Source organism: Geotrypetes seraphini, chromosome 10 (genome assembly GCF_902459505.1).
Source record: "Geotrypetes seraphini chromosome 10, aGeoSer1.1, whole genome shotgun sequence".
Lineage (NCBI taxonomy): Eukaryota > Metazoa > Chordata > Amphibia > Gymnophiona > Dermophiidae > Geotrypetes > Geotrypetes seraphini.
Window position 1 is genome coordinate 19,915,881 of NC_047093.1, and position 19,336 is coordinate 19,935,216.

At 42.9% G+C, this 19,336-nt stretch overlaps 1 protein-coding gene across 3 annotated transcripts in view; it reads right to left on the bottom strand.

The window, feature by feature from the left end:
- Nucleotides 1-2,001: 2,001 nt before the first annotated feature.
- Nucleotides 2,002-19,336, bottom strand: part of ADAP2 (ArfGAP with dual PH domains 2) — a 33,814-nt gene continuing 16,479 nt past the window's right edge. For 2 of the 3 annotated variants that reach the window (XM_033962260.1, XM_033962262.1), the window contains exons 5-11: nucleotides 16,676-16,788; nucleotides 15,971-16,117; nucleotides 14,656-14,739; nucleotides 12,937-12,999; nucleotides 10,366-10,443; nucleotides 8,125-8,353; nucleotides 2,002-3,109 (exon numbers count right to left, since the gene is read on the bottom strand). In XM_033962260.1, coding sequence (XP_033818151.1) covers nucleotides 3,081-3,109; nucleotides 8,125-8,353; nucleotides 10,366-10,443; nucleotides 12,937-12,999; nucleotides 14,656-14,739; nucleotides 15,971-16,117; nucleotides 16,676-16,788 — 743 coding nt within the window. In that variant the 3' untranslated portion in view covers nucleotides 2,002-3,080. The remainder of the gene's footprint in view (nucleotides 3,110-8,124; nucleotides 8,354-10,365; nucleotides 10,444-12,936; nucleotides 13,000-14,655; nucleotides 14,740-15,970; nucleotides 16,118-16,675; nucleotides 16,789-19,336) is intronic. The other variant, XM_033962261.1, reaches the window with a different exon arrangement.

Consider the following 19,336-nt stretch of genomic DNA (forward strand, 5'->3'; position numbering starts at 1 on the left):
CCAGCTCAATGATGGCGTTAGCGTCTAGTGCACGCGGCATTGCAGTGCGTGCTATTCCGCGCGTTAATGCCCTAATGCAGCTTAGTAAAAGGAGCCCATAGAGTTGGGGATGAGAGGACTCTCAAAGAGGTGGGCTTTTAACTGGACCTTGTACACTGCCAGAGCTGGAGCCCGCCGTAGGGATTCGGGTAGCTTGTTCCAGCATATGGTGCAGTAAAATAGAAGGTGTGTTTGTTAACACAGTAGGCAAACTTTCAGATTGAAAATATTGGTCAATACAAGAATGCTGTATGAAAGTATGTGGCGAGCTCCAAGTAGCTGCTCTGCATATATTCACAGCTATTAATAACAAGGTCTCATTTCAGAAAATGGGACCTGTGCTAACACAACATGAGTTAGTTGTAAAATATGAAGTAGGCCCGAATTGATATCTTCCCCACATACAGTGAAGATATCGAGCATTAGTAAACTCGGGCAGGGATGGGTGGAACTGGGGGGCAGATCTAGGAATCCGGATTTTCCAAAAGGAAAATCTGGTAACCCTAGTTAAAGCTCATTGCTCACGATTCATATTTGGCCAAATAATATTATTCATTATTTATATTCGTCCAAATAGTAACATATGTTATTCAGTACAGCTCTAATATATAGATATAGGTGCAATGTAGAAAAAGCAAATTATTTTCAGGGGAAAGGAATTTGAAAACAAGTGGCTATGATAAGAGGTACCAAGGGGTAGATGGAGAATTAATATCACTGGATATTTCTTTTCGGAGAAAAGAGTGGATGGATCAAACAGCCTCTTCGTGGAAATGGTACAAACAAAAACTTACAAAGTCAAGATAGTTTGGGATGAGCCAGAGGATCCTTAGATAGGGTTGTCAGATTTCTTAATTGAAAAAAAAAAAAAAAGAGGACACCTGGTCCTGTTCCCCACCCCGCCTCCACACAAAGTTCCCCAAGCTCAGGACCCCATCTGTGTATGCTCGAATGTCGGCTCAATGACATCATTTGCATGATGTCATTGTGTCGACATCCACGCATGTGCAGACACCCTCCAGACATGAGCCTGAGGTTGGGGGCTTCCAAAACCCAGACAAATGGCCGGGTTTTGGAAATCCCTCCGGGCACCCGGACAGTCCTCTAAAGAAAGGACATGTCCGGGTTTTTCTGGACGTCTGGTAACCCTGTCCTTAGATGCAAAGAAGTGACAGGAAAGCCAGTTCGGGTTTATGTTGTATTAATCAGGATTTTTATTCCACCTTTACCTATTCAGCTCAAGGTCAGATGACATTACAAAAAGTAGGATCAGTTACCCTGGAAGTTACAGTGGACAGTTTGACATGGTCATTCAATAGGGTTGCTAATACAGGTAGATCAGTATAGTTAGGTCATAGCTACATATGCATAGTTACAAGTATAAGTAGGTCATAGGTCATTGTTGGCTCTTTGTTTTGTCCCAGGAGTTGCATCAGACAGTTTAGAGATGGGCTTTTACAATTACTGTTTCAGTTACTTCACGGATGGCTCCCCGTCTTGGTACAGAAATGCTTTTCAAAAGTTTTGTGAACCCGAGATATTGGTCACAAGATCATAGTGCGAGTGGTAGTTGGTTCCAACATTTTGCTAATTGATACTGGATGGAGAAGGTAATTTGCCTGGTAGACTTTATATTGTTGCATGCTGGGAATTTTTAAGTGGGAAAGATTTCTGGTGGAGGCGCCCTGGAGTAGGATGGCCAACTCTATTAGGTAGTTGGTCGCATTGCTTGTCAGGATCTTAAAGGCAATGATGCATAATTTAAACTTAATCCTCGCAGTTATAAATTGTGTAGAAAAGGTGGGATTTATGCTCCTCCGCTGCCATCAGCTCTATGAGCTAGAGAATGACATGGGGACAAAGTCCCTTAGAGCTCTGTCCCTGTCCTTTTCCTACAGGCAATGTCTTCATCTGCACAAGCCTCAAACACTTTAAAATCTTAAGTAGCAACATTCTAGAGCTCAGATTATGATGTCATAATGCCTCATTCCACCAATGCCCAAGCGCCGTCCTCATCTGCACAAGCCTCAAACACTTTAAAATCATAAGTGTTCGAGGATTATGCTGTTAAGGCAGAGCTTGCAGGAAGGGGACAGAGATACTGAGATCCCACATGGACGAGTTCAAATTGTCCCTGTGTCATTCTCTATAAGCCAACATTTAGCAGTCATTTACTAAAGATTAGTACATTATCTGCAACACTTGCCCTAATCTTTAGTAAAAGACATCCTTAAAGAAGCACAGCTCTTACTTTTTGCATCCTACGTAAAATTTCTAAGGGTCCCTTTTACTAAGATGCATTAACAAATGGACTTAGCATGTTTTAATATGGGACTTTTCTACGCATTAAGCCCATTTCTAGTACATCCCTAAAACAGGGAGGTTTTTTTTTTTTTCTTTTTTGCAGGTTCCATGCTAATTTTCCATTAGGACGTGAGAGTTGCAAAAAAAAAAAAAAAAAAAAAATTAAACCTGCATTAGAGCACACTAAGGCCACCTTTTACTGCAGCTTAATAAAAGGACCCATTAATAATTTTTAAAGTGAAGGGTTTGACTATAGTAAAAGCTACCTGACCTTTAATTTAAAAAAAATGAACAAATATTTTTTTATATATATTTTAGGCCAGAAAGAAAAAAAAGGAGACATTGGAAGCAGAGTTAAAGAGTAAGGAAACAGGCTAAGTTTTAAATTCTGAAAACTCTTAACTTTCCCCATATTATGGCACAGGTTGCAGGTAAGAGAAAGGATTTAGGGAAGAAATGTATTTTTTTTTTCTAGTCCTTTGTCACCAAGCCCTACATCTTACTCAGGAAAATCTTCTCACAGCCTCATTGTATGTTTGGGGTTTTTTTTGCCTGCTTCATAGCCATGTTTCTGAACTTTCTTGCTGCCAGGACTTGCAACTTCATTGACTTCTTCAGAGAAAATACAAGTTTTTGGAGTACTGTATCTGTCACTTGGTGTCCAAATGCAGCAGCAACAGATGTGACCTAATAAAGTTTTCAAGCTTAAAAGTGCCCCAGAGGGTTCTGCTTCTCTGTCAGCTTTGTCGCCTGAAACTGGCTTCTGCTGTAAACAAAATAAATAAATATATAAATTTAAAAAAATATATATGGAAAATTAGTTAGTGCTGTACACTTTACAGACAAATGCTGCATATGATGGATATCTTAACAATGAGGAGTATATTCAGGATGATATAAGGAACATCCTCGAAGCAGCCAGTAGGAAAGACATGCTGGATTCTGTCCCCTGCCGGCATTGCAGAGAAAAACTAATCGGAGAAGTTGGTTCATTATGCAATAAATTCTATTATAAAACTAGTACATTTAATTGAGAAGTAAAACAGTGACATGGATAAGCGGATTGATGACGGTTGTTTCTGCAGTCCTGAATGTTTTCCAGGGGTCTCAAAGTCCCTCCTTAAGGCCTGCAATCCAGTCGGGTTTTCAGGATTTCCCCAATGAATATACATGAGATCTATGTGCATGCACTGCTTTCAAATAACACACTCGGCTGAAAGAAGTTATCTTACAGCTTTGCTAAACTTCATTCAGGTGAATTTCAGAATTAGTGTTCACTGGTCCTCGGCGGGCCACCACACACTCGAAAGCTCTCATTGTGTATGGCTTTACACTCCCACTCGTCATAGGAACCAGCTCGGCTTTCAATTTGCATTCAAATATATAAGTAATTAAATATGAATATATAAGTATATACTTTAGTATTCATATGAATACTTTAGTATTCATATTTAATTACTTATATATTTGAATGCAAATTGAAAGCCGAGCTGGTTCCTATGACGAGTGGGAGTGTAAAGCCATACACAATGAGAGCTTTCGAGTGTGTGGTGGCCCGCCGAGGACCAGTGAACACTAATTCTGAAATTCACCTGAATGAAGTTTAGCAAAGCTGTAAGATAACTTCTTTCAGCCGAGTGTGTTATTTGATAGTATCTTCATTCCTATATAAATTTTATTATTATAGTGCTGGTGCTTACATGCACTGCTTTCAATGGGAAAATCCTGAAAACCCGACTGGATTGCGGCCCTCAAGGAGGGACTTTGAGATCCCTGGTGTAAAATGACACCGGTTGGAAGCATTTCTGAAAATCCAGTGAAGAGATTATGAATAATTAATTTATTTAAGACAAGGTGAAATATGGAATACAAACAATGGGATTCAAGTGTCAATTAGAGTTTTATTGCCAACAATTTGGATTCGATATGATGAGCTGCATACATACAGTATTTTATTATTAATAATAATTGTACAATTTTCTTTTGTCCATTTTCCCACTTTGCTGGTTCTTCCAGTTGCTTCAATCACAACCTTCATCAGGCTCCCAATATCATCCCGAATAATTTTCCAAAACTTCATGTATCCTACACCAGATTTGGTACGGAAACTCAGCAGCCCCCCTCATCCAACTATTATTCTCTACCGTTTGGTCGACATCAAGAAGAATCCTTAACAGAATTCAACTAAACCTGCCATCCACAAAATACCAGGGCAATTAAAAAAAAAACCCCACTGTGGAGGGACGATGTTCCTGAAATGGACTTTATTAAAAATATAAAAGTTCCAAAAATACAATAAAACAATCCACATGAGAATAAAAATGATCCACATAAAAACCTAAAGGACCTGGTCTGTGTTTCGACACGATAGTCTTCTTCAGGGGTCCCTGAAAGTCCTATGGTGGTAGATACGTGGAAAAACTGATATGTGGAAAGTCGTAAGGAGAACACTGCTTGTATAGATTTGTGCGACTCACAAATGGAAGATTAGATTAGACTGCCCTGGTTGCCTAGCAGACACAGTTAAACCCCATAATCCACTTATGGACTGATACACAAGAGCCATAGTTTCGACAAGAACTGGCATTTAAAACATGATGTAGGTGAGTTTTCACAAAACTGTGCTGCCAAGCAACGCATGCTAAATGCCAAGCCACCCATAGGAAGAAAAAGGGCAGTTCAGCATTCAGCGTGTACGGCTTGGCAATGCAGGGTTTTGTTTTTTTTAAAGGACCCATCAATATCACAGTCATTGAAAACAATGCTATGATTTTCATTGACATTGTGGTACCAGGAGTTAAAGGCAAAGAATTGAAACAATTAACAACAGTATCAGAACCTGATAATAGAGGCGAGATTCTGAAACAAGCTCCCTATTGTGGGAGTCTTTGGCCAAGGCTGGACTAACTTCTACAAAATTTCAGATTTGATAGCAACAGATTTACAGAAAACAGTTTTGCTGGGATCAAGCTATATTTTGTGAAGATACCTGGATAATTCCTAAGCTTCTGGATGAAGTTCTGTTTGTGTTAAGTGCTATGCATTATAATAATAATGGAAAACAGTTCCCAAGCAGATTTCATCAGCAAAAATAGTGTAAAGCTACAATGCTACTTGGATCATTTAAGGAGTGAGCTTGAACCAGTCTTGGGTTGACCTTTTTCTGGGTACCATATATACTCGAATGTAAACTGAGATTTGGGAGCCCAAAAAGGGGGGGTCTCGGTTTGTATTTGAGTCCACCAGATAGCTGTCGCTTTCGTCCCCCCTTTTCCAATGACAGGCGATGCTTTCCTGCATTCCCACCACCCCTACCAATGACCAGCGCTGCTCTCCTGCACACCCTCCCCTCGATGGCTAGTGCCGATGCACTCCACCCTCCTATCCCCACCACTTATGATTTTAGTGTTTGAGGCTTGCGCAGATGAGGACAGAGTTTGCAGGAATGGGGCAGGAAAAGAACTCGCGGGGACGGGAAGGGAAAATGAGTTGTTGCGGGACGTGGAAAAATGTGTCCCTGTGTCATTCTCTAATCAGCACTATTCTATAATTTGGCGCCTAAATTTTGAGAAAGCCCATGACCCGCCTATGGCCACATCCCCTTTTGGGCTGTGCGCAGGAAAAAGTAGGGGCCAAGTAATAGAATAGCACACAGAGGACATCCGTGCGCAATTTGAATTAAATACCAATTATGTGGCCAACTGGTGCCCATTTCCTCATTAACCCCTCGTTTTATGAAGCCACATTAGGCTTTTATATCACCGGCCGTGGCAGTAATAGTTCCAACGCTCCTAGGAATTCTATGAGCGTCAGAGATCATACCGACACAGCTGGCAATAAAAAAGCCTAATGCAGCTTCGCAAAAGGAGGTTAAGATGCATGTGGGTATATGCATATCTTGCAGACCTACTTATACCCTGGAAAGAAAGAATTAGAATAATCATTGCTTGTAATTCTTATTTTCTTGGGGGAATTAAGTAGATCGCCACGTAGGGAGAGGGGAGACATGATCAAAACATTTAAGTACCTCACGGGACGTGTCGAAGTGGAAGATGATATTTTCTTTCTCAAGGGACCCTCGGCCACAAGAGGGCACCCGCTCAAACTCAGGGGCGGAAAATTTCATGGCGACACCAGAAAGTATTTCTTCACAGAGAGAGTGGTTGATCATTGGAACAAGCTTCCAGTGCAGGTGATCGAGGCAGACAGCGTGCCAGACTAAGAATAAATGGGATACCCATGTGGGATCCCTACGAGGGTCAAGATAAGGAAATTGGGTCATTAGGGCATAGACAGGGGGTGGGTAAGCAGAGTGGGCAGACTTGATGGGCTGTAGCCCTTTTCTGCCGTCATCTTCTATGTTTCTATGATGGGTCATTTGGCCTTTATCTGCCATCATGTTTCTATGTTTCTATAATCAGAAAGTTCTATGACATCACAATGCAGGTGTAAAGAGCCTTAGCCTATAGGAAGAGGAGATGCAAATGTTAAGAGCCTTAGCCAATAGGGAGAGGAGGAGAGAGTGGCTGCTGCAGACACCAGAAAGTATTTCTTCACAGAGAGAGTGGTTGATCATTGGAACAAGCTTCCAGTGCAGGTGATCGAGGCAGACAGCGTGCCAGACTTTAAGAATAAATGGGATCCCTACGAGGGTCAAGATAAGGAAATTGGGTCATTAGGGCATAGACAGGGGGTGGGTAAGCAGAGTGGGCAGACTTGATGGGCAGTGGCCCTTTTCTGCCGTCATCTTCTATGTTTCTATGTTAGGGCAAAACCAGTACCAAATTTATCTGTCCCTGATGCCATTTGGTAATCACACCAGGGACTTTGAAGCCAGCTGCCCATGTGGAACTTACATGCTGATTTTTGTTTTGTTTTTCTGGATGGGTTTGAAACATTTGTGAAATAGCATAAAATGGGATGTGCTGATACGAAACAGCATAACTTATCAATTCAAGAAGTGGAAGAGTCTGCTTAAGAAATGACATGTTACAGAGATGGAAAACAGATTTTGCGGATTTTTTTTTTGTTAGGAAATGGGTTCCTATCATTTTTTTACATGTCCAGACATTTGCATGTACTTCCAAAGAAGGATGTGTACTCTGCAGGAGGGAAGGGGAGACATAAAATCTAACCTCTGTTTTAGAGAATGACACGGGGACAAATTTGTCCTCATCCCCACAGGAATTCAATTTCCCCATCCCCGCAAGTTTTGTCACTGTCCCTGTCCTAATCCTGTAAACTCTGCCTTAACCACACAAGCCTCAAATACTTAGGATTTGTAAGTGTTTGAGGCTTGTGCAGTTGAGGACAGAGTTTAGGCATTGGTGGGATGAGGCATTATGACATCACAATCTGAGCGCTAGAATGTTGCTACTTATGATTTTAAAGTGTCTGAGGCTTGTGCAGATGAGGATGGAGCTTAGGCCTTGGTGGAATGAGGCATTATGTCATCACAATCTGAGCGCTAGAATGTTGCTACTTATGATTTTAAAGTGTTTGAGGCTTGTGCAGATGAGGATGGAGCATGCAGAAATGGGGCGGGGCAGGGACGGAAAAATGAGTTCCCGCGAGGATAGGGAGAAATTGTCCCCGTGCCATTCTCTACTCTGTTTATTATCCCAAGGCTCCACAGTTGCTGATAGTGTGTGTGGGGGGCAAAAATATGGTTAGACCAGGGCTACAGTGGCCCACTCTCTTCTGCTGCCTATACATTTTAACATTTCACTTCCAAAGTTTAGGATTTAGCTAAACCCCTGACTGACATGTGGTAGGACTCACCTGCATAGTCCTGAGGCATCATAGTTCGGGATATTACTTCATTTAAGGCCTCCATCCACGCTCTCTGATCCTTCTCGTTCTCGCAAGTAAACAGAAATTGTCGTCCGGGGGTTACAATGGTCACTCCAGCTTTCCATTTTTTCCCCTTTATTTCTCTGGGTAAGCCCTCCTTGACCTGGTAGCCATGATCTTTGTTTCCAATAAAGACAGCGCCCTGCTCGTACGCATCCTGCAAAACACACAGCCCAGTCACATATCACCTGAGGCAGAATATGGCCTTTCAGATCGAGACCTCTTTCACTATCACCAACTGCAAGTTTTCCTCTTATCCTCTGGTAAAGAAGAGTTATTGCTGGGAAGAGACATTTTTTGAACAGGCTTTAGATAAGGCCACACATAGAGGGGGATTGGGTAGGTTATACCGCTCCCTTTTACTCTGGAGAGATCCTGCAGTTACCTATACGAGCTGATGGGAGGCTCAATTAGAGCGTTCTTTGTTTCAGGTATCGGAGGTGGCCTCTCTGGTGGAGAATGGATATAAGATATTTTATCAATGGTATCTTACTCCTGACCGCCTTCATAAGAATTTTACGACTGTCCAGGATGTTTGTTGGAGAGGTTGTGGCCAGAAGGACATGTTTACATATATTTGGTGGTTGTGTCCATTACTCCAACCATTCTGGACTTAAACAGTGCATACCTTGGGGGAAGTGTAAGGTACTGAATACCCTAAAACGCAGGAATACTTTCTGTTGCAGATTAAGTCCCCTGGGGTTACAATTCAGGCTCATAAATTTGCTATGGTGCTCTCTGTAGCTGCTAAATTGACATCGGCCTAATCATGGAACCAAACTGAGATTCCGGCTATACAGAAGGTGCTGCACAAGTTGGATTATATATGTCTAATGTCAAAATTGAGTGCATACAAATATGGTAGAGTGGTACCCTTTCACAAAGTTTGGGACCCTTATTATGAGTAGAGAAATTAGGAGCTCCTTTTACAAAGCCGCGCTAGATTGCCGCACACGCTAGCCGCTACCGCCTCCTTTTGAGCAGGCGGTAGCTAGCACGCGCTAATCCGGCGCATGCGATAAAACCGCTAGCGTGGCTTTGTAAAAGGACCCCCTAGGTGCATTGATTTATATCTGGGATTTGATGATTCTTATATTCTGCCACGCTCTAGCTATGCTGGTTAACTGGGGGCAAATGGTAAAAAGGATTTGGGGTTTTGTTGGTTTACTATTTTTTGTTATGTCACTTCCTAAACATCACATATATATATTTCACCCTTTTTTTTTCTTTATTCATTTAATAATAATAATAATAATTTTATTTTTTATATACCGCCTAACCAGGAATGGTCCTAGGCGGTTTACAACAAATAAAAAACTGAACACACAGCAAAGAATACAATTTAATTACACACAAAGCATTAAAGCTTTACAGGAAAATTAGAAATAGTACAACCAATTTTTACCATTGGAGTAAAACAAGGAAAATACCAACTTAATATATAGTCCACAATGAGGAGAACAAGGAAAGAAAAATTAAAAAATCATTTCAGGAAAAAGGGCAATTAGAAATAATGGAATATTATTAAAGAACAGAGCAGTTAACATCGACTACTTTAATTATCAGACATGAGTTACCCTGAACTTTCCTAAGAAACATCAAAAATCCCTTTTCCTTCTAGGAAAAAAATGCAGTTGCTCCGGGTAAAAAAACAAACAAACAAACAACATTTAATAAATAAATAAACATTAATAAAACATTTACAGGGAAACCTCAACTGAAAGAAGGCCCCCAAAGAAATAACTTTCGATCTATATTGTAGGAATTCCTTCCTTCGAGTTTGAGTCCATCTTGAAACATCTGGGAAGATATACCCCCTCTTCTACGAAATGGCGCTAGCAGTTTCTAGTACGGGGACCCGCGCTGAATGGCCCGCACTGCTCCCGACGCTCATAGGAACTCAATGAGTGTGGAATGCAGCTCTCTATGCTCTCTCTGCACTAAAAACCGCTAGCGCAGTTTCGTTGAAGAGGGAGATAGACTCTTTCATATGTATATATTTCTCGGATGATGAGCTGCTTTAGCTTGTCTCTCGTCCTATTGTTGTAGCGGGGGACTTATTAACCGACTGTGATGTATAGTTTGTATTCTTTTATATGAAAATTAATAAAAAATAAAATCACCTGAGGCAGGACAAATAGACAAGAATCCAAAAGAATGCCACCTTACCATGGGGTCTTTGTAGTAAAGCAGCTTCCTTTCCTGGAGATCCAAAGTAAACCACCGTTTCCTGAATGCTTCTCTTTGCTGGCAAGAGAGAATATTACTAGGGTTACCGGATTTTAAGTCGTGCCCATCTCCACCCAATCTCCGCCCCAGACCCCACCCCCATAATAGTACTAATTGTAACACCATTTTTTCCATTCATTTTTCATATATAAACACACCCAATATAATCGTATTAACAACACATAATGGATAACCACAAAATTAAAATACACAAAGCACACTGTATGCTTTTTAACATTCATTCCTACCAGAAAACAGATAACCCCATGCAAATACGGGACTAAAAATTAAAGTACTAATATTTACAAACAAACCTTAAGATGCAAGACTCTGCAAGCAGTACAACCCCAGAGGAAAAAAAACAAATGCATTTTTTCCTGAACAGACAGCAGATGTAAATCAATCACTAAATAAAAAAATAAAAGCATTCCCCCTACCCTTGTTTTCTCTCTCCCTCCATGCTTTGCCTTGCCTTCTGGCCTGCCCCCTGGTGTTATCTTCAGGCTGGACCACGGTGCAATCAATGTAGCGTCTACGGGCTGGCTCCCTGAGTGCTGCATTGCACCAAGCTGTGGGCAGCGTCCCACACCTCATCTGGAAGCCTTCCCTCTGACATTGCGACTCGTCAGAAAGAAGGCTTCTGGTTTAGGCGCAGGATGCGTGTAGGAGCCTTTTCCCACGGCTTTGTGCACTGTAGCATTCAGGGAGCCGGCCCAAAGGCGCCATGTTGATCGCATCATGGACCGGTGGCTGAAGAACACTGTCTTCTGTCTGATGACGTGCCGGCCCTGTGGACTGGCAGAAAATTTCTGTGGCCCAGCACCGGTCCACGGACCGGGGGTTGAAGAACACTGATGTAGATGACAGAGCCTTGCTTAAAACATCCCCCCCAAATAAGCCCTAATGTATCTTTTGGAGCAAAAATTAATATATGACCCTGTCTTATTTTCGGGGAAACCTGGTAACAAATTCATTTATATACCGCAGTAACCTCTCAGTTCAATGCGGTTAACAACAATCAAGAGACTGTCCAAGCCCAGTGTATTATAATCACATTCAGAAGAATTTGTCAAATAAGGAGGTCTTTAGCATTTTTCTAAAGGGAAGATAGGAGTTGGAGTTTGTTATAAGGACAGAAAAGGGTTTATCCCATAATCCAGTTTGAAAAGATAAAATTCTATGGAAAAATCTCTTGTGTATTCAACCTTCTACAGTAGGAAATGTAAATAATTTAAAATACCAAGAAAAAACTTTTCTGTCAGTACATTTAAAGCAGTGGTCTCCAACTCAAACCCTTTGCAGGGCCACATTTTGGATTTGTAGGTACTTATTAAAGAAATGACAATTTTGCATGAGGTTTATAAATCTTTCCTTTTGGCTAAGTCTTAATAATAATAATATTGTCATTTATAGCTAAAGAGACATATGATCAAGAAACTGTTTTATTTTACTTTTGTGATTATGATAAACAGACCGAGGGCCTCAAACTAATACCTGGCGGGTCACATGTGGCCCCTGGGCCACGAGTTTGAGACCACTGATTTAAAGTGATCAATAATATAATCAGGTGTAAGGCCAAACAATGTCTTGTAACAGGTACAACCTAACTTGAATAATATTCTTGCCTCAACTGGGAGCCAATGTAGCATCCGATAGAATTTACTCACATGATCAAATTTTTTCAAGTGGAAAATCAACTGAACAGCCATGTTCTGAATGATCTGTAACCTTCCGATATTCTTTTTACTGGAAGTAATTCTCAGTTTTCCAAAAAGAACACTTTAATTTGGTCTTTTGGGGGTGGGGGGTTTGTTTTCACTCAGCAGTTTCTTTCTGAATCTTTTGGTCTTACCACTCAGTTAACACTAGGATGGAATCTGGTGCCAAGGGCATTCAATGTCATGATCCAGGGACTTTCCCCCTCTTCATAACTGTTCCCCAGTTTACTTCATTGCAGACTCTTCAGCCAGGGACCATGCACCAGCTCTCCTTCCAGAACCCACGACCAGATCCCTACATCCACCCACTAGGTGTCCCTGTTCCACACTGAGGGTGACTTCCTCCCCCATCTGGAAGTAGACAACCTGAGCTGGGAGTTGAACCTCCAGCTCCTCCACGCACTGGTGGACGGCACTGAATGCAGTCTCACCTAGGATTACCAGATTTTGCATCTGGTAAAGGAGGAAATGTGGCCCTGCCCTGTTCCACCTCTAATTCTGCCCTGTTCCATCTCCCAACCCCAGCCGCATGCAAACTTCATCTTTTTGGGCCGGTCTGGAATACATCTGCACAAGATGTCATGCATGTGCAGATGCACGCCAGACTGGGCCCCAATCTTGCCGGGTTTTGAAAAGCCTTCTGAACGCCCGGACAGTCCTTTAAGAAAGGAAAATGTCTGGATAAATCTGGACATCTGGTAGCCCTAGCCTCACACCTCCCTGCAGGCAGACAGTCTCTCTGCCTTTTACACCCTCTAAAATGGTATTTCCAAAAAGTGGGAAGAAGACATACTTTTGGCCCTGTCTTCTCCATGTAGCCTTCTTTCAAATAATTCCTTGTGATCCTGGGGATGAGCTGGCAGAAGAGAAATAAGCACAGATCACTTGTAAATTCATTGGTATTAGCTTGTATTTTTAACCTATCTTTCCAATGTTAGCTTCACATGGTCTACACATGCTTACTGGTTGTTTTTTAGGGGGGGGGGTTCAAATAAGCACTTAACAGAGTTTCTCCAGAAAAGAATCCAACAGTTTTCTACATTTTCTTTTCAGTAGCATAGCCAGACCCCAAATTGGGTTGGCACGATGTCCTCTCTGCACCCTCGCCCCAACCTGAACCGGTGGGGATCACCAAGCCCCACCAGCCCAGACATCTGACAGTTGCCAGAGACTGTTCATGTAAGCTATCACTGACTAAATTGCACTGGACGGAGCAAAGTTTCTTTGCGGACGGATTCAGAAAGTGGAGCGTGGGGATCTCCACCAGCTGCAACAAGAGTGCACTGCTGTTGGGTGGGCCTGAACCCTACAGTGGGTAGGGCCCGGCCCACCCGTGGCTACACCACTGCTCGGGTTTCCTCTTGCTGTTTTGGGCTTGCAGATTAATCAGAACTAGCTTTCATTCATAATGACCTGAATATTTTTAGATTCCCTTCCAGCTTTCATGGCCAATATATTGCTGTAATAGCCCTTACATAGGAACCTCAGTCAGCAGCTACCTCCAGAATGCGATAAGATGGACCCTAAGCCTGGCCACTAGAAGGGCTTTCATTTAGGGGCCCTAATGCCATGTAGTGTGGTCCTCTTTTATAAGGGTATCTGTGCACCCAGATTCCATTATAGAATACTTGTATAACAAAGCACAGAGGCACCTAAAATTTTGGTGCTCATAATTACAGCAACCAAAGACCTGGCAGCAAGGGTAATTTACTATATTCTCTAAGTGGTATGTTTAAGTGGAAACCCCACCCATGCTCCATCCTCTTGTATTTACACACTATGGCATTGTGAGAGATTCAGTTTTCCCTCACTAAGACTGCGATTATGCCATTGAGCAGCAGGGAGCCGCTCCCTGAATGGCTGCCGCCAGTTCTCACGAGTCTCGCGAGAACTGGTGGCAGCCATTCAGCAAGCGGCTCAGCACCGGGCAGGAGTGCTAAAAGCTCACTCCTACCCGGTACACCGCTGGATCACAAGAACTCGCAGCAGCCATTCAGAGGGGCTCGGTGTGGGACAGAAGCACAGAAAGCTCGCTCCTGCCCGGAACATCGCTGGACCACCAGGGATTCAAAAAGTTACGTGGGGGGGGGGAGGCAGGAGGGAGGTAAAAAAAAATTGTCAGAGTCGGCCTGGACAGAAAACAGGAGGGATCCCTCCTGTTCTGGCCTACTAGGTCATACGGAAGACTGGCGGAGGCCTGCAACAAGTCCAGGAGGGGGGCGGGTGGGCACTGACCTGAATTAAGACAAGACTCCCCATTTTTGGGCCTTTTTTGGCCCAAAAATCTTGTCTTATATTCGAGTATATACGGTATTTGAAGATTGTTTTCAGGCTTGTGATTATGCCGAATTATGATTTTGTTTCTTCTTGTTCCCTACCTTGAGCGGAACGTACGGAGGGATGAGAAGTCTAATGATCATACCGCAAAATAAAGATGTGAGCTGGAGTCTGCCAGTTTTCAGCTTCTGCCCCACTTGCCAGCAGAGAGTTGGCATCAGGGCTTTTCGCTTACCTCTGCCGCTGCTGCATTAGGGAACTCAGTTTTCAGATAATGTAGGCGAGCAGCTCGAATAGCATTGAACCAGTCAACAATTTCCTGTGGGAGACAATCAGTGGGGGAAGACTCAGAGCAGTGATTTATGTAATACAGCTGCATTTATGCCTGCATCCTAACCAATTATCATAAATACTTTGACTATTCCAAGTGTCTAGTATTTCACTTCAGCTTATGAACATATATCTTCGGGCATCAGCACAACCATTCCACCGCTCTAATAATTTTACATAGTGGGAAGAATTACGTGTAGAATCGTCACTGGCCCTTTGCTTCTTTTTTTTTTTTTAAAATCTTTATTAATTTTCAAATCTAATACAAAGTGATCCCGGAGGATTGGAAGATAGCAAATGTTACACCCATCTTTAAAAAAGGATCGAGAGGTGACCCGGGGAACTACAGACCGGTAAGTCTGACTTCAGTCCCGGAGAAGATGGCGGAAGCGCTGATAAAAAGATAGCATCGAAGAACATCTAGAAAGAAATAAACTGATGAAAACAAGCCAACATGGCTTCTGTAAGGGAAGATCGTGCATAACGAACTTACTCAACTTCTTCGAAGGAATTAACAAACAAATGGATGAAGGGGCCCCCATAGACATCGTATACTTGGACTTCCAAAAAGCCTTCGACAAGGTACCCCATGAACGCCTACTACGGAAACTGAAGAACCATGGGGTGGAAGGAGATGTACATAGATTGATCAAAAATTGGTTGGCGGTTAGGAAGCAAAGGGTAGGATTTTCTGATTGGAAAATCTGGCAACCCTAATCCCACAACAAGGCCAAACCTGTATAACTACACTTCCCCCTCCCCATTCGCGGTTTCTGCACTCGAGGTTTCACATAATCGCAATTTTTTTCTGGGGAGGGGGAAAATTTAAAAAAACAACATATTTTTGACCTCCCTGCCACCTTCCCGGCCTTACCTGGTGGTCTAGCGGGCTTTCGAGGCAGGAGCGATCTTCCTACGCTCCTGCCCCGTGCAGATCGCCATGAGAAATGGCTGCTGTGAGTTCCCGTAGTCTCTCGAGACTATGACGGGAACTCCCACAGCCATTTCCTCATGGCGATCTGCATGGGGCAGGAGCGTAGGAAGATCGCTCCTGCCCCGAAAGCCTTCTAGACCACCAGGTAAGGCCGGGAAGGCGGCAGGGAGGTGTGAGTGGATCAGAGCCGGATATTTGCGGTTTTTCGCCATTCGCAGTCCGGCTCTGCCCGTATCCCCCGCGAATAACGAGGGAGAAGTGTAAATCTTTTTTTTTTTTTTTTTACCTTTCCCCTTTCATGATACACAAAGACATTTCTTGATAGAATCCCCTTAATATATGTGATTTGCAGCCCGTTTGGGTTTCCTATCTTCTCTGCTTGGAACATGGCATTCAGTACCTTCAAGGGCATGATAGCCTTTGGACCTTTGATCTGTGGATGCAACGTTAAAATAAAGCCATTAAATCAATGAGAAATCTAGCTCAGAGAAGTATCAAATAAATTCCTCCTAGCTCCATTCCATCTTGCCCTGTCCCAGCCACACTCCATTATAGCCTCTCCAAACATCTGAGTCACTGACAGCCTCTGTCTGGCTGAATATTCAGAACTATAAAATGAAATGTGAAATTTTAAAATTAATTACGTCTCTTTCTAAATCTAGGCTGAAAGTGAATATCAGTCAAGTACCATAAACAGCTCTTTTTTTCTAGTTTATGTTTTGTAACTGAGACAATAGAGGGTTAAGTAACTTGCCCAAGGTCATGAGGAGCATCAGTAGAGATACTGGGTCTGAACCCTGGCTTCCCTGTTTCTCAGCCAATAGGCTCTTACTCAACTCCTACAAATTTGATTGCACAGCTGGAGTACATGTGGTTAATGCTCCATGCAAGCCGTCATTTCTGTAGCTGTGAGATTTGTGGGGCAGTCAAGGGACGCAGGGCTAACAGAGGCCAGACTCGCTGAATTATAATTATTGAGTTGAATACTCACATCCTCCTTGGTGAAGTACTTGAGCACTCCTTCCCTCTCTGACAACACAAACCTCCTCAACAGAAACTGGGCTTTATCCTTCCCCCGCTTCCAGAGAAAACCTTCTTTGTTGCCTTCAAAATAAATAGAATCCCCCAAACTCTATAAATGATGCTTAGGATTACACACTCAGATTTGCGCTCACACTCAGTATGCACCCACAATTTGAGTAACGAGCCTATTAGCGCCAATAATTGGATGCTAACAGTTATTGGACTTAATCGGCGACCATTTGGACTTACATGTTCAACTTGCTATGCCCTATTGTACAAAGATGCATGCCTAATTTCTTAGAGGGGTGGCAAAGGGAGGGGCATGGGTAGGTCAGGAGCGTTCATTAAAGGCAACTGAAAAGGGGGCGTGGCCATGGGAGCATGGGCGGGTCAGGAGCATTCATTAAAGGCAACTGAAAAGGGGGTGTGGCCATGGGAGGAGCATGGGCGGGTCAGGAGCATTCATTAAAGGCAACAGAAAAGGGGGCGTGGCCATGGGAGGAGCATGGGCGGGTCAGGAGCATTCATTAAAGATAACTGAAAAGGGGGTGTGGCCATGGGAGGAGCATGGGCGGGGCGGGAGCATTCATTAAAGATGCATGCAGTAGTATAGAATTCAAGTGATCCACGCTTAGCTTACATGTGGGTATTATATCAGGTTTCACTTGGTGTAAATCCTCTCGTCTAAAAGTTGGACATTGATCCTAGTGCTACTCACTATTATATAAACGGAACCTGACAAGGAGTGCCATCTTAAGAATAGCACTCGACTCAAAATTTTTTTCCGGTGCCTAAATCTGGATACCATTTACTGAATTTAGTCCTAAGCAGTTTAGGTACACTTAAACACATCGCTGCCAATTACTGACACTAATCGTGCACTTGGCCCTACTACAGGCAGTCCCCGTTATGAATGTCTTGCGTTGGACTCATACAAACGCAGTCTGGCATCTCTGTTCTTCCCCTCCCCCATGGCCTTCCCAAAGTGGCAGCAGCTAACCAGCAGGAGCAGCACTGTAAATGGGATGCTCGAGGTTGGCCCCATTGGAGCCTTTTCTCTGCCTCGGCCGCTTCCTATCATGTCACTTCCTGTAGTTAGACACAGCAGAGGAAAGGCCCCAAGGGGCTCTCGGGTGTCCTCTTTACAATGCTGCTCCTGCTGGCCAGCCACCTGCCAACAGATGTGTTTGTACTGTAGTAGAGTACACTCCAAGATTGGAAGGTGGTATGGGCTTTAACCAAATCACACCTTTCCCTCTTGCACCCCATACTTATGGGCCTTTAAGTATACTTGACAGCAGCAACAGAATCAGTTATTTAAAACATGTTGAACAAAACAAGTAAACACCCATTTTAATTTTCATCCCTTAAACTGGGCTAAGTAACAACTGGCCTGAGAGTACATCAGGGCCTAGAGCAGAGGTAGGCATTTCCGGTCCTCGAAAGCCGGAGCCAGGTCAGGTTTTCAGGATCTCCACAATGAATATGTACGAGATGGATTTGCATGCACTGCCTCCTTGAGAGGCAAATCTATCTCATGCATATTTATTGTGGATATCCTGAAAACCTGACCTTGCTCTGGCTCTCAAGGACTGGAATTGCCTACCACTGGCCTAGAGCAAAAGAAGCAATACAGTTGAGTTGAGGTTCCATTGCTAGTGCTTGTATTATGTGGTTTTACCTCTCCCTACTCCTGTATCCTCGCCACTGCTTTTCTGCTTTCTCTTATGTTCAATCCAATCCTTATTCTTATATATCGGATCATTCCCCTGAGGGACTTGAACCGGTTAATTCAAGGAAACCTTAAAACCAGTAATAGGGCAGGAGAAATTCAACTAATGCCAACATTATCTACTAAAATTTCTTAAACAGATACGATCATCTTTCAATTATCGGCTAAGAATTTCTTAAACAGTTTTCAGAGCTTCTCTAAAGCATGTCAACGATGAAAGAATTCTAATATCTGAAGCAGGGGGTCTCAAAGTCCCTCCTTGAGGGCCGCAATCCAATCGTGTTTTCAGGATTTCCCCAATGAATATGCATGAGATCTATGTGCATGCACTGCTTTCAATGCATATTCATTGGGGAAATCCTGAAAACCCGACTGGATTGCAGCCCTCGAGGGATTTTGAGATCCCTGATCTGAAGGGAGATCATTCCAGATTTTCGCCATAGAGTGTGAGAACCTACCTAAAGTTTGAATCCCTGTAATAGAAGGGAAAATTAATTTGAATTTATGTATACCCCTAGTGGAAAGAGGTCGATAAGAGTAGAAAGAAAGGGAAAATAATGTTCAGTGAAGTTCTTTTCCTAATCTCTGATTGGGTTTTTCTGTAAACTGCTTTGCTATGGGTTTTTGTAACAAGAGGTAGGGAAGGGAAGAGAGAATGACCAAGAAGAGGAGAGATGCTAGACTGTGGAAGGTTGCGAAGGAAGATAATTCAACGTGTCAGAAGGAGAGATGCTGGCCCACGGGAGGGGGAGTAGCGGGTATACAAGACAGCAATGGAATGAAAGCAAGTGTAAACTTGCTATCTTATCTTTCTATTTAAACTACTGCAAGGACAGTTTCTTGAATGTTTTTACAGACTGTATATGGTATATCTCTTCACAAATACACAAATATTCC